At 36.6% G+C, this 13940-nt stretch overlaps 1 protein-coding gene across 3 annotated transcripts in view; it reads right to left on the bottom strand.

Annotated features, from left to right (window-relative positions):
• LOC131794146 (CD109 antigen) overlaps positions 1 to 13940 on the bottom strand; it is a 26628-nt gene extending 12688 nt beyond the window's left edge. Inside the window, exons 1-19 of one of the 3 annotated variants that reach the window (XM_066163093.1) lie at positions 13811 to 13940; positions 12077 to 12179; positions 10322 to 10485; positions 10196 to 10221; positions 9845 to 10004; positions 9281 to 9333; positions 8950 to 8967; positions 8711 to 8762; positions 8415 to 8491; positions 7584 to 7623; positions 7196 to 7280; positions 6404 to 6506; positions 6063 to 6326; positions 5097 to 5288; positions 4030 to 4140; positions 3146 to 3208; positions 2353 to 2547; positions 1837 to 2130; positions 1112 to 1205 (exon numbers count right to left, since the gene is read on the bottom strand). In XM_066163093.1, the coding sequence (XP_066019190.1) occupies positions 1112 to 1205; positions 1837 to 2130; positions 2353 to 2547; positions 3146 to 3208; positions 4030 to 4140; positions 5097 to 5288; positions 6063 to 6326; positions 6404 to 6506; positions 7196 to 7280; positions 7584 to 7623; positions 8415 to 8491; positions 8711 to 8762; positions 8950 to 8967; positions 9281 to 9333; positions 9845 to 10004; positions 10196 to 10221; positions 10322 to 10485; positions 12077 to 12135 (2050 nt within the window). In that variant the 5' untranslated portion in view covers positions 12136 to 12179; positions 13811 to 13940. Of the gene's footprint in view, positions 1 to 1111; positions 1206 to 1836; positions 2131 to 2352; positions 2548 to 3145; positions 3209 to 4029; positions 4141 to 5096; positions 5289 to 6062; positions 6327 to 6403; positions 6507 to 7195; positions 7281 to 7583; positions 7624 to 8414; positions 8492 to 8710; positions 8763 to 8949; positions 8968 to 9280; positions 9334 to 9844; positions 10005 to 10195; positions 10222 to 10321; positions 10486 to 12076; positions 12180 to 12433; positions 12592 to 13810 lie in introns of those variants that run through there. The other 2 variants (XM_066163092.1, XM_066163094.1) reach the window with 2 other exon arrangements.

Here is a 13940-nt window from a genome sequence, read left to right as displayed (position 1 = left end):
AGCGCCAAATTTGAACACCAAATTATAAAAAAATGGCTGACAGCCGGTTTGCTTTGTCAAACCAAAACATCGTTGAGCAACTTAAAGAAAATGCGAAAAACAAAAACACGTTGAAAGCTACACAGACCTGGTTAAATGTCTGGCAAACATGGGCGACTCAACGAAAAGTAAACCCAAAAATGGAAGAATACGAGCACGAACAGAGTAGCGCGATGGAGTAATTTTGTCGAGAATATAATAAATAAAAAATCGTATGAACCTGCTCGTGCATTTCGTGATTTATGGTCACTCGTGATGTTTTGAAAGTTCTCAAATTGCACTCGCCTACGGCTCGTGCAATTTTGAGAACTTTCAAAACATCACTCGTGCCCATAAATCACGAAATGCACTCGCGTTCATACGATTTCCTATACTTAGTGGCTTTTAACCCCTTAAAAGTGGTCAAAGCCACGCTAATGTAGCCTTTAATTCCTTCTTTTTTTTTTCTTTATTTGAAATCAGTTTGAAGGTTCTTACTCGTTTCAGCCAATAAAATTTTCTGACTTTCCGTGAAATGTTCAGATTGGGTTTAGTTTTGAATCTGATTGGTTGAAAAATTGGCGAGAGTTTACTAGACCGAACACAAAGCGAAGTAAAGCAAAACCACAGTCATAATAATCCTGAAATACTTTCGACACTCAATTCTAGTGTGAAAGCGAGCATGTTTGAAGCTTTAGTTACTTGAGGCTTTTTTGCCTTTTAAAGAAATGGTTATCAGTCATTTTCTTATGCCATTCTATGATAAGCTCCCAAGATCCATGACTTTCCAGATTTGTACGAACTGTCGTAAATGAGACTGACGAGTCTGCTGTGTTCCGAAACCTTTTTTAATCAATTTGATCTCCCTCTCTGGTCTCTCTTATTTAAATATATCATAGAATCTTATTGTTCTCAGTGTCCAAATTATCTGTCACCATATCGCAAAAAATCAACCGGAAAGCAATTAACGTTGAATAATGTCTGACAGAACCCTGAGGTGAAGACTCGCAGTTTTTTGACAAACATTTAAGCTAGATTAACTCACGAGATGGCAATACTCCAAATAAACACCACGAAATGTATTCTTACACACCTGACTCCATTTCCGGCATTGCTGCCATCATTATCGTTCGGTCATCAAAGCCCCCTGGCAATTCATAGTCAGTGATAACAACGAGACCAGAGTTCTGCCAATGAAAACAAAAACGGTGTACAGATAATTTTTGTGAGTTGAAGGGGGGGCAGGGGAGGGTAAGAAATGAAAGGTGTCAGCAGCAAGGAGAGGTTGCTCATCAACAAAAGTGTTATTAGTCTTATATCTGGCCACTTAAGAGCATCTTTAGTCACACTATAAGAGAGAGGATGGAAAGAAACCCAAGGTACCACCCCTGATAAAAATAAACAAACAAACACACAAAAACTTACAGTTCCACATGCGATATGAGGTCTCTCTCAAGTCGAGTAGAGCTTTTACAAAGTAAAACAACCAACGGGCATCGAAGAAAGGGCGTTATGACATCGGTGCTGATTCAAGAATTGATTACCCCCACAGATCTCCCCCCAAATCAGAACCACTCAAGAAACACCCCTCCTGAGTTAAAATATGTGAACTGAGTAAGCTAAGCTATTGTTTCTATGTACCCACTTTCACATGGTCAAGTTGGAATTTTACCCTTCTATTTTTCGTAAAAATGGAAAAAATTATTAATCGGGCACGATTCGTCGGCAACAAAAGCAAACGAAAGTGTGACAAAAATTTATTCCCGGAACATGTTTCTCCATTTGTCTCGTCCTTTTACCTCAGTTTCACATAAATACCTCAAAGACTGCTGCCGCATTGCGTCCTGAAGAGGGATAGGGCATGATCATTCTACGACGTCTACCTCGCCTGCCCCAGTCCCAAAATGGATACCAAACTTGCGCTGAGTCGTAACTTTGAAGCTCTTCTAGAACCTTCTTAACAGACAGGTCTGTATCCTCCTTCATGAGAAGTACACTCTTGTCGACCGCTCGGAAAGCAATGAAAGATCCTGGAGTTGCTTTCCCTTTTATAGTTACCATGTCACCTGGAGCGACGCTGTCTCTATTGTTGGTGTCGATTGTCACAGAAACCTGGAGATGGAGACGAAGAACAAGACGAAGGTGTAAATGGAGATGGAGAGGGAGAAAAATGAGATTAGAGAGAAGAAGAGGAGACGGAAGATGCACAGAAGCAGATGAAAATAAAGATGGGGAGAAAAAGGATGGAGAAGATAGAGAGGAAGAGGGAGAGGAAATAGGGAAAGAGAAGCAGATAAAGATGATGATGAACACCAAGCTAAAGAAGGTCCTCACTTCATTTTGGAAAGGATTCTCTACTTCGATATTCAGACTGTCTACAACAATTTCCCCACTTTGATTTATGCAGTAAACCAACAGACGAGCACTAGGCGCCATTTCTGTTTTGGACTGGATGGTGAAGGACGCTTTGGTGGAGCCAGGAGACACAATGTGAGAACCAGTTTTAACCCACATGCCACGTGACAAAACCTGTTCCATAGGGAAAAAAGGAAAATGAAATGACCTCTATGGAGCACACTTCGATTGAACGCCAAGAAACCAAATCCAAAGTTCAAATATCTTCTCAGAAAATGAGAGCGAAGGCTGGGGATCACAAGCAACTTAACAAATCGACACATGTGTTCTTGAAGCTCAGGTCGATCTGCTGTCACAATAACTAAAGCCCGTGCAATTACAACGGCCCATCAAAACAAAGATCAATATCAAAATAAGCCAATGAAAGCCCAGAGTAATAACAAGCCACCCCTTTGAAACACGGGAAAACGCAAGTGGCCAAGACGCGATAAGTTTTAGTCTTGCATCTAATTGGATCAGAGGGTGGCGAGATTTTTTTTGAACCAATCACAAAACGGAGTGAATAAAAAGCAGAGCAATTCCGGATTTCGTACAACACTCACTTGAATAGTTTTTTAAATGTCGGAAAACACAAGAGTTCAGAAAGCAATCCGTCTTAGTAACGCACCTGATTGGTTGAGGTAACGCATATCTTACCACGCTAAATATGTTTCTAACATATATGCAGCTATGGTCCAGTCTGTCTAATAAACAATTACGATAGTTAACCTACCATATATCTCAACTCTGAAAGTTGGAAAGTAGCCTCCACGGCCAATGCTATTACATCACCAGCCTGTAAACAATAGTATATAAACTCACAACAGCCTCAAAATGGAGCTTAAACATTACTGTTCAATAGGTATATCGAGAGAATTAATAGCACCTTTCCGTTCCCAATATCAATTTACGTATGTGTTCATGTACTGATATGTAAGTAACAAAATTCAGTTTCCTCCACAGAGTTTTTCATTAGCGGCCAACCATAGAAAAACACTTGCCAGCAAAGTTTTAATTTTATTTTGGATCAAGACAGGCACTTCACTGCTTCGTCTTATTAGGTAGCCGGCGCTTAAAATAGAAGAAGCTAGCGAAAATGCTGGCCACTTATGCTTCAGAGGAACACTGAAGAAATTTAAAATGGTGTCCGTGTTTACATAGCCTGATGTAAACACGCGGGAGGTTGGGAGAACACGAGATAAGCGTAGGAAACCACGACGCGAAGCGGAGTGGTTTCCAGCTTATCGAGTGTTCTCCCAACCTCCCGCGTGTTTATAGCAGGCTATGTAAACACGGAAACCATTTTACATTTCTTTTATAAAATAACTAATGAAAGAGGAACGAAAACCGTGTTTACATACGCTCATGTAAAATGGTTTTATGGCCAATCAGAGCGCGCGTACTATTTGAATTATTTTATAAAGCATATTCTGATTCAGCCTACTCAGTGTCCCCTAAAGGTTTGAGGTTATCTGATACATTACAGCCCAAATAGGTTCAAAAAATATCATTCTACATCCATAATTACTTTCAACTACATGTACACTACGACTAACCAAACAATTAGTATTTTCAAGTCACTTAGTTAAAATAACTGTAGTGAAAAACTGATGGAACCTTCACTGAAGGTGTGGTTGTTGATAACTGTAAGAAAGATTTGCTTGGTGAGCTGGCCTTAGAAGCTGACAAATATGCCCATGTTCCTTTCAGACCTTCGTAATATTCTGCCTGCAAAATGGAAAAAAATAATAAATACACAGTACCAGAGTTCAAAATTTTGAATTTACATCACCCATATCATAGGGTCGTATGGCGAAAATAACTGCATGTGTGTGGGCTATATGTCAATGTCATTGCATTATTCTGAATTTATCACATAACATTTTACTGACAGAATTGGGACAAAATAATGACCTTGGCTGGTGTACTGTAATACATGTTGTGTCCACTTAACGTTTGCTTCAGTCAGACTTCACTGAATTGATGGTGATAGATACAAAATGAAACAAACAAGCCAGTGAAAAACGAACAATTTTCTGACCATGATATCTGGGTGTTCATTCTCCAGCTACATTTTCATAGTCTAAATTAATAATAGCCTTCATTTGGCGCAAAAAATATGCTCGGATATTTGTCTTCAGACATGGTCTGTTCTGAGATGCTTGGGGAAGACTGTGAATTACGAGGAATTGATAATATCGAAGAACACCCCTATATACAAGCACATTTTCCCACCAAATGGATGCTATTGTGTTTATCGTTCTTCAAGTATTTTTGGAACACGCAGGAAAATAATTGTTTACGGTTTAAATGTTTCCTTTATGGGATATTGTTTCCTTTTCAATTTTCTTTAGTAAGACTGAATGAAAAAACAAACATGTTAATTCTCCTGTTAGTAACAACAGAAAAATGCTCTTGAAATTGTAGAGGAATGTCTTTCTCATAGTGAATGTAAGGTTTTGAATATCACTTGGGAATATCACTGGTTCACTGGATATTCTCCAGTTTTAGCTGGGGTATATTTGGTCAGATGATGCGCTTGCTTAGACCTATGATAAGAGAGAGGGAGCAAAAATATTTCATGGATTAAAAACTATTCTATTTTAAGAAAAGGAGGATATTCTCCAGTTACCTTGTACTATTTTCCTAGCACTACTTTTTTTAATGAAAGCCCTCTAACAAACCTTTAAAGATACATAATATGCAGAGGAAGGAACATCCTTTGTAATGATAAAACTTCCATCACTTGAATGTGGCAAAAATTCTTCAGTCCCTTTGTCATTCCATTGATACTTTGTTGTTAGCTTGATTTTACCCTGAATTTCTTGCAGTCTACTAGGAGTGAGTGGTTCATTGTTTGGTTGCACAGCAGTAACCTAAACACAATACACAGGGAAGTAAAGTCAGTATCTTGATTATCAAATAAAAGCTTACCCTGCAAGTAGCTCCCATTATTAGCAACTAAGCACAGGCATTACTTCACCCACTGGGAAGTATGAGGCCTTGAAAGACATCTGTAAGGGTTCTAATATGGTTATTAGTGCCAGCTAGACTACCTGGTAAGCCTCACTGCGATTTGTCTCTAATCTTCCTGTGGGCAGAGAAATGTAAATCCTGCAGCACCAATGATAAGAGACTGCTCGCAGGCTAATGAAAGCTGTGATGAAGCATGCTATTAGGTCTGGACCGATTTCTTGGTCAAAGAAAGGCAAGTAGACTGCAAGCAGACTGCTGTCTACTTGCTGACTTATGGATCTCTGCTCATTTTAGCAGGCTAATGAAAGCTGTGATAGAACCTACTGGACAAATTTCTTAATAAGCAAAAGCAAGCATCTCCCCCATCCAGACTGCTACCCCATGGATCATGATTCATCCTACAACAAAATTTTCCAACAATTTCCATTTTGATTTGCCCAGGTTATCTCTAGGGTAAAAGTAGAGCTTGTTCATACTGAACATAATGTTATTACAAAAAAAGAAAACAAAAAAACAAGGACATGAGGGAAGAAAAAAATCAAACAAACAAAGCCAAATCAAAAACACCTCCACAAATAATCAAGTATTTAAAAAAAAAGTCATCCAACAGACAAACATCAAAAATGGAACAAGATATAGTTTGATCTGACTGATAAGTTTTAGCAATTTATTACCAAAGCTGTGTAAGGTAGTCCTGGTCTGAAGTTCTCTGGATTGAATTCAGCCCATTGTAACTTCACGTCTATCTCATGAAAAGAAATGCTTCCTAGGCCAGCGGCTTTCTTTCCGGTGAGATCCTCGTAAAATGTTGCATTGACCTCCATTCTGTAACCATATTTATAGAGGAGGCTTTCATCCATGTAATAATCAAAACTCTTTTTGAATAACTGATTAATATCCTTCATTCTGAATGAAAATTTTCCACGGCCATCAACAACCTGGAACACATAAAAGCAGTTAGTTTTTATAGACATACAGTGTACATGCAATTCTCACAATACTTCCTGGTACTTACAGGAACATCTTTAGCATACGTGAGCTTCTTTTGATGCCAGGAATATGTGTTGAAATACAACTGAATATTTGCCCGACCTTTGGCTCCCTTTCCATACGTATACCTTTAGTAAAAGAAAAAATAACAATATCAGGATTGAAACATCACTATTCAATGCACTTACTGGATCCAATAGTATAATGTTCATGAAGTGTGTGTTAGCCTTTTTATTTGTGATATCAAGTAATTCTACTTGCTATTTACCATATATTTCTTAGGACTTAAGCCCCAAATAATTTGATGTCCAATTGAGCTGCATCCTCTAGTCTACAATTTTCTTGCTTCTAAATACCACTCTGCATCAGGCCCTGGTTGTTTGAGGGGTGGATAATGCCATCCATTTAATAAATCTTTATCCAATGGATAGTGCGGTACATTTTGTTAGCTCTTATCCACCAGATAGCGATATTTATCCATCAGATAGCGTTATCTGCCATTTGAACAACTGGGGCCAGGATGATAAGAATTTACTTCCTGGTCACTCTTTTGAGTTTAAGGGCTACTTAATGCAAAAGAAATGTGCTAAGTGATGTCAATGTAGAAACAGGGAGGGAGTGGTGGGTGGGGGAAGGTCATAGAGCTTAGTAAAGTATGCAGCACCCAGCTATCTACATGTATATATATACTAAGAGAAAGGTGCCAATTTTCAAACTGGTAACAGGTCCACTTTGGTTTAGAACATACTTATCCCTAAAATATTTCAATTCCAGCAGCTTTAAATTTGCTGATGTTCTTTTAAGGTAAGGAACTCACTTGACATCAACAGAACCATGGATATATTTGTCTTTCTCAAGGGCATAATCTGGAAGGTTCACCTTCACTTCAAATTTGGGTAGCACTACAAACAAAAGCAAAATATACACAATTATTTTTAAGTGTTTATAATTTTACAGTCCTGAATGGCTGCATTTTATTTTTTTGGTGATAAAATTACAAACTTAACCTCCAAGTTAAGGGGCACAGAAGAAACACCATATAAAATCATCTTGAGTTTGTGTAATTTGCTGTAAATGAAACAACACTAAAACAGGCTTAAAATACACTCATTGTACATTTGATGAAAAAATCCATGAAGGATGGATTTATAATTTGAAGAATTCATGTAATTGTAATGATTTTAAAAGGAAGAACATGTACAAACCATATGGCTTCACTTCTATAACTTGTTCTGCTTTCTGGTCCTAATCACAAAAAAAATAGGAAATATTTCAGACTTGCAGGTGAAGTATTTCAAGTACAGTTGAACCTGTGTCAAGCTGTCACCCACAGGGAATGGTGTGGTGATTGCTTAATACGGATTCCACAGATAGATTAGAGATATTATAAAAGACAATAAACAATGCCACTAATGCCATAATTGACCACTTACTGTACAGAACCTTGAAAATATTACTTACTTTGATTTTGGGAGAAACCATGGAAAATCAATCTATCAATCTATCAAAAACTGTTTGATAGATTATTCTCAGATCTTTTTGAGCGGTCCTGCTTTCAGTGACTGTTTGATCCACTTAATAGAGGTGACCCCTTAAAGGAGGTGAAAATTACAGGGGGGAAACAAATTCTGTACTTTGCAGGCAGCTGACTGCTTAATACATGGTGATCGCTTAATTCAGTGCTGCTAAATACAGGTTAGACTCTGTGTAGGTAGCCCCCAATATACCCTTCACCTTATAACTACTCAATAGACATCACAATAATTCCTTCTCTTTCCAGTTTTTATATCAATAGAGGGCTGTAGTTTTGTTTTTGAATGGGTGATTAATCCATGCACAAATCATAGATAGTGCTATTTTTTTCCAGTGCTGCACTTTGAAGAAAAATCATGACTTGATTACTTAAATTCCTTAACAATATTTGAATTGAATAACAGATAGGAAGTATACACTTTCCAGGCTGGCTTACTCAAGCATACTGTAGGAACAACTAAAATTTACTCCTTTTTTATATTCAATTTGTTTGTATCCAATACCTTAGCAGCTGTAACAGAGATTTTCCAATTTCCCTCTACTGGCTGAGTGGAGAGGAGAAATTCCTTCTTGATGACACCTGAAAATAGTAGAACAGGATCATCTATTTATCATCAAATACAAATCTCCTATTTACTTTTCCATTTAGCTAAATAAATGCTTTATCTTTGTTAAGCATGCCTAAGTTATCCGTATGTTTAAAAAAATTGTAATTGTAAACAATTCCCACTGATGATTGCTAAAAACTAGTAAAAGGCAAAGAAATTTTCTAAACAAAAACAAAAAAAAACTACCAAACCTGACTGGCTGTTAACATTGACCCAATGAGCCATCTTATTACCATTGGGATCCTGTGATTAAAGCAAGGAATTTCAAAAATAAAAGTAAGTTTAACTTTTTAAACTACCTTAAATGTAGTCTTTGAAAACATTAAATATATAAATACTAATTACTTCAACCATATGTGTTCATGCCTTTACGTATGACTATATTTTTTTACTTCTTAAGTGAAAAAAATCCATAATCCAAATGACTCACCAATATATCCACAGTCAGCTGTTAAGAAAATATAGAAAAGACACAAAAATTAAATGAATTGTTAAAATTTCAGTCAAATTAAAGAGACACTTACAACTTGAAATTTGGGGTTTATAATAAATTAGGTCAAAAATATTATATGCCATGTATACAATGTAGTTTAATTTTCTATTTTTCTTGGTTTTAGATAAATTAACATTAATGTATATTAACTGCAATGAATTGAAATATATTGTGACTGCAACAATGCAAGCTGTTTTCAATAAAGTTGTTTATAGTTCACTTATTGGAGAAAATAATCATTATACATGTGTAAGTTCATTATACTCACATTGCCAGTGTACAGTTTTAAGTCTGGATGCACTCCAAAGATTCTCATGAGAACTGAAAATGAAAAAAAAAAGGGATAAAATTATGACAAATTCAATCTTCTTCTGCATCTAAATAATTTTTTGTAGCTTATATCTGGATATACATCTACATGTACCCCATACCCTGAAACAGTTTTATTTATGGTTTAATTGAGCATGGTTAACTGTATACACCTCCTTTAATTTCTTTTAAATGGCCCTCTTGCTGGAGTTCTATTACAATTTAACTCTGAAGGCCATACAATTCCAGTTATAAGGTATTGGTAATAAATATCACTCTTTTTTCCCCAGAAATCAACACATCACCTGTCCCTAAGATGCATGTAACAGCAAATTTCCAAATAAAAAAATGATAGGTATTACTTAATACTCGTAGGACTCCTCTCTGAAGGCAACAGAATTTAAAAGGCCTCTCAGGAAGATTATTACAGAATTAACCATACAAGAAGTGATGGCCATCACCAAGCCAAATAACTTTTTAGATCTAGGAGCAAATCAAAGAGGTGTATAATAAGCTAAGTTACCTTTTTGTCCCGGTTTGTACACAGCTTTGTCAGTCTGAATGTAAATGCTAAAACCCTTTTCCATAAAGCGAACATATTTTGTTTCAGAGAAATTGGTACCACCTGTCCCATTGACTGACAAAGTATATGTAACAGTTGTCGATGCAACACCATAGGGAACCTGGAAGATACAAATTTTACATAATTCACTACTTTGTTTCTATATAGTATTAAAAAAAAAAAGCTGATGGTAGGCAATTCTTGTAAAACTAAAATTCGTACTTAGGTGAATCTACAAGTAAAGACTCAATACTCACATAACAAAATTGATAAAAAATTTTGATAAGAGCAAAAAGCATCATGCATGAGTACCTGTAATGCAATTTCCTTACTAGATCCTGCAAAAATAACATAAAAAGATTTATAAAAATTTTTGATTTTAATATTTATTCTTAATTTAAGAATAAACAGAGGTACATGTGTAAATACTGAACTGACCATTAGCAAATGTGTCACTATTGCTTGCAATCACAGTTTTGAGCTTGAGGTCCAAGATACCACATGTTATGTTCACTGGGTCAGTCACAGTATCCTTCAGCCAGACTCTGAGTTTAAATGGCTGCCCTGGTCTGAAGACACTTGGTGCAGTGATAAAGTAGCTACTGAAAAATATTATCATGGTAAGTTGAGAAGCATTGCAGACTTTGCATATACTTTTTTTTCTATAGGGATTTACTAACAGAGTTGCATGCAGTGCAAGTCTCAACCCTTTAACTCCCAGAAGTGATTCACATGTAACTTCTCCCCCACAATATCCATTCCATTTGATCTAACACCAAATTCTTGCAACTAAGTTACAAGGAAATGTGTAGCAGTTAGAGGCGAGAATTAACAATCAGATCCTGGGAGTTAAAGGGTTATAATATGCATGCCGATGGGACTGACTCTGGATGAAAACAAGCAGGTTCAAGCCCGCACCAAAGCATGGGCACTGTTGTGCTATTTGCATTGGACAAGACACTTAAATCTTGAAGTTCCTTTCACTGATCACCCTAAGGGTATAGATTCAGATGTACCAGCACACTCAGTTAAACAAGATGGAAGTTTGGAAAAAAAAAAACCTGAGCAGGAGCAGTTTTAAGTTCTAAAAACAGAAAGCTTGGTTTAAGAGTTTCCTAAGTTTTCATTACAGATACACAAGGGGCTTAGATTAATTAATGTTATAAAATACAGAAGATGGTGCAAGTGCTCCAATTGGTCAATAGGTGTGTTTATATGAGAGTATGTCTGTATTCACAGTTGTGATGTCATGCTTTCTTTGTTTTGAGTTATTTTTGAAAAATAATTTAAACAAAGAGAGGACTACCTTATGCTGTTTTTATACCCTCATCTTTAACACTCACAATAGACAATTTTACAGTTGTGTACTCAGTTGCCTAGCCTTTGATTTGAAATGAGGCTAAAGGTGACCTTGTTGTGATAGAGAGCGGTATTTAGTTAGCGTGATAACAAAGTAATTAAAATTTGAGAAGCAGCATGGTTTGTAGCATAACAAGCTCATCCTTAGCCTCACTCCTGTTTAAAGGATTGGCAACTAAGCACGCAACTGTAAAGTGGACTTTTGTCGAAAGTTATGCAAACGCTTCTACTGTTTCTCGGGTTTGCACTACCTTCTCGAATTCTCTAAACACCCCTTGTGATGAGGCTATTTATAAACAGGAACAGAGTCCTAAACTACTTTAATATTGGCAAACCTCAACCTTTAAATGTATTTGGCACGCAAGTGACATTCGCACGACAAGTCTCAATATAAATACAATAAGTACAATATAAATTATACCGGAAGTTCTAATTAAGAATTTTCTAGAGGAAATCATATCATAAACGCGCTAAATATATTCCAACAGCTGCTGCCGTTTAAATGTCAGCATTAGAGCTGTTTCGACAGCTGACCTTCATGAAACATTCCTAAACTTGAATTGATTGTTAGACATTGCGAAAAAAGTATAAGTTGCTCTACACAAATGAACTGTTCGATTCAAGGCTTCTGTTCCAGGATCAATATTTCTAAGCCTACAGAACATAGCGCTAAATAAGCAAATTTTTTTTCCTCGTTAGATTATAGCTTGATTTACGTACAAGTATAGAGTCAACTCACAAAGTAAACTTATGCATTTATTCAAGTTATGATCGGAATTGAATAAGCCAATATTTCTCTAGGCGTTACGTTCTCTTATTAAAATGCACTCTTACTTGCTCGCCTCTACTGATGCTGTGATCAGAACACTGCAAAGAACGAAAACAAGCAACATGGCCTCTCTGAGGAGTCCAGCAGTGCTCCCAGCTGAATTTGTCTCTACGATGAGAAATCAAAACAAAAACTTTTTTTTAGTAATTTGAAATGACACTTGTCATAAAGAAATGATCGATTTTTGTTTATAGGCGGGTTGAGTAAAAACCAAATAACAGTACTTTCTAAAAAGGAAATGGTTACGCGAAGGTAAATGTTGCACGCTCCGGTGTGCTCGGAGAACTGATTCGACCAACAACTTACTTTCAATTATTCACCTAAACATGACAATATTTAAGATAAGTTACACTAATTCTCACCAAACAAGCGGAAACGTAACGATCAAAACGCTTTGTAGATGGCACGGAACGACCAGAATTCAGCTATGAGCGGTTGTAGAGGAAAAGTGTCACATTCAAAAAGTTGCAACATTCGTAATTTATGTAAATCATGGCAAGTTATGGCGTCATTAGATTTTGTCACGCAGGTGGGGGATAACCTACAACGCAATCCTCCTCCTCGGTATGAGAGATTAATTCTTCTCCGCGAATTGCTTCTTCCCAAAGCTCACGAGTGTTTCCATGCAGTTAAGGGTAGTATAAATTTTACTTAGAAATCATATGAACACTAACAAAGTCATATACGTGGGAACGCCTCTAAAGAAACGTATCAACAAAGTAATAATAATAATAATAATAATAATAATAATAATAAAAAAAAAAATTGGGATGTTGTGTACCCGTTGAGGCGGGGTTCGATACCTTTTATTAGCAATTTGCAACCAAAGCTGTTTCGATTGATTGAACATCAAACCGGATGCTAAGTAAGCACATTTTGGGGAGCTTTGAAAACCAACGGAAAGTTCGCACTGTTTTGAATACCCGAGTTGCCATTGTCAGAATGAAAGATGTCATCTTACATAAACAGGAAACATTATTATGGATTAAGATTAGGCATTCATTATTTGGAATTTGAAAAGAATTGTTCGTTAAACCTTACTCAAAGTATCAGGTCAAATTTTTTTTCTTTTAGTTCGTCCTTCCGAATCCTGGGTCAGTCACGTCTGAAACTTTATCTTATCAGGCATGTTTTAAAAGCCGCAAGGCAAATTTTTTCATGAAACTCTTAAAAAGAAATATATCGTGCAAGACGAAATCGCCTGTTAAAGATAACTGCCAAACTGACAAATGACCCTGGATAATCATGACTTATTTATTCGGTCCATTTCTTCCGCCCATGATTTTTTTCTCTGTTGTATAGTTTTTGCATTTTTTTTTTATTAATCAATCAATTTTTCGGGTCGTGCCTTATTCGTCTGGGTTTTACCTCGATCAAACTTTATTCAAATTTACTTGCTTTGCCTTGAAGAAGAGACCAGCCAGGTTTTACTCGCAACAAGAAGGGTAAAGACATAAGCACAAGCTAAAATATTCGCAATCAATTTTGGCGTTCATTTCGGCATTCAAGTTGAGTAAACAAGCTCACAAAAGACACAGATTTCCTATACTTCCCCTCATCCGGCTCATTTTTCATTTTAGTAAGGGTTTAATCTTTAATTTCATGAAAACTTTGCGACGTCTTAACTGTACGAATTGATATATCGCGAAAAACGATACGTGCAAGCTATTAATGCAAAATTCAAGTTAACAGAACTGCAGTTCGAAAACAGTTTACCTTAAGACTCAGAACTGTCTTACCTCTAAATCACAGACAGGAGGCGCAGATGGGCTCAGCTCTGCACTACTTTGAAGTTCTCTAAGATCGAGTCAACCGACGCGTGCGATTCCCATGCAAACGGCGACGTTTTGTGATGATTTCTAACTCAAC

This window comes from Pocillopora verrucosa, chromosome 3 (genome assembly GCF_036669915.1).
Source record: "Pocillopora verrucosa isolate sample1 chromosome 3, ASM3666991v2, whole genome shotgun sequence".
Lineage (NCBI taxonomy): Eukaryota > Metazoa > Cnidaria > Anthozoa > Scleractinia > Pocilloporidae > Pocillopora > Pocillopora verrucosa.
The sequence above is the reverse complement of the archived record's forward strand: the minus strand, read 5'-3'. Positions and strand labels throughout refer to the sequence as shown.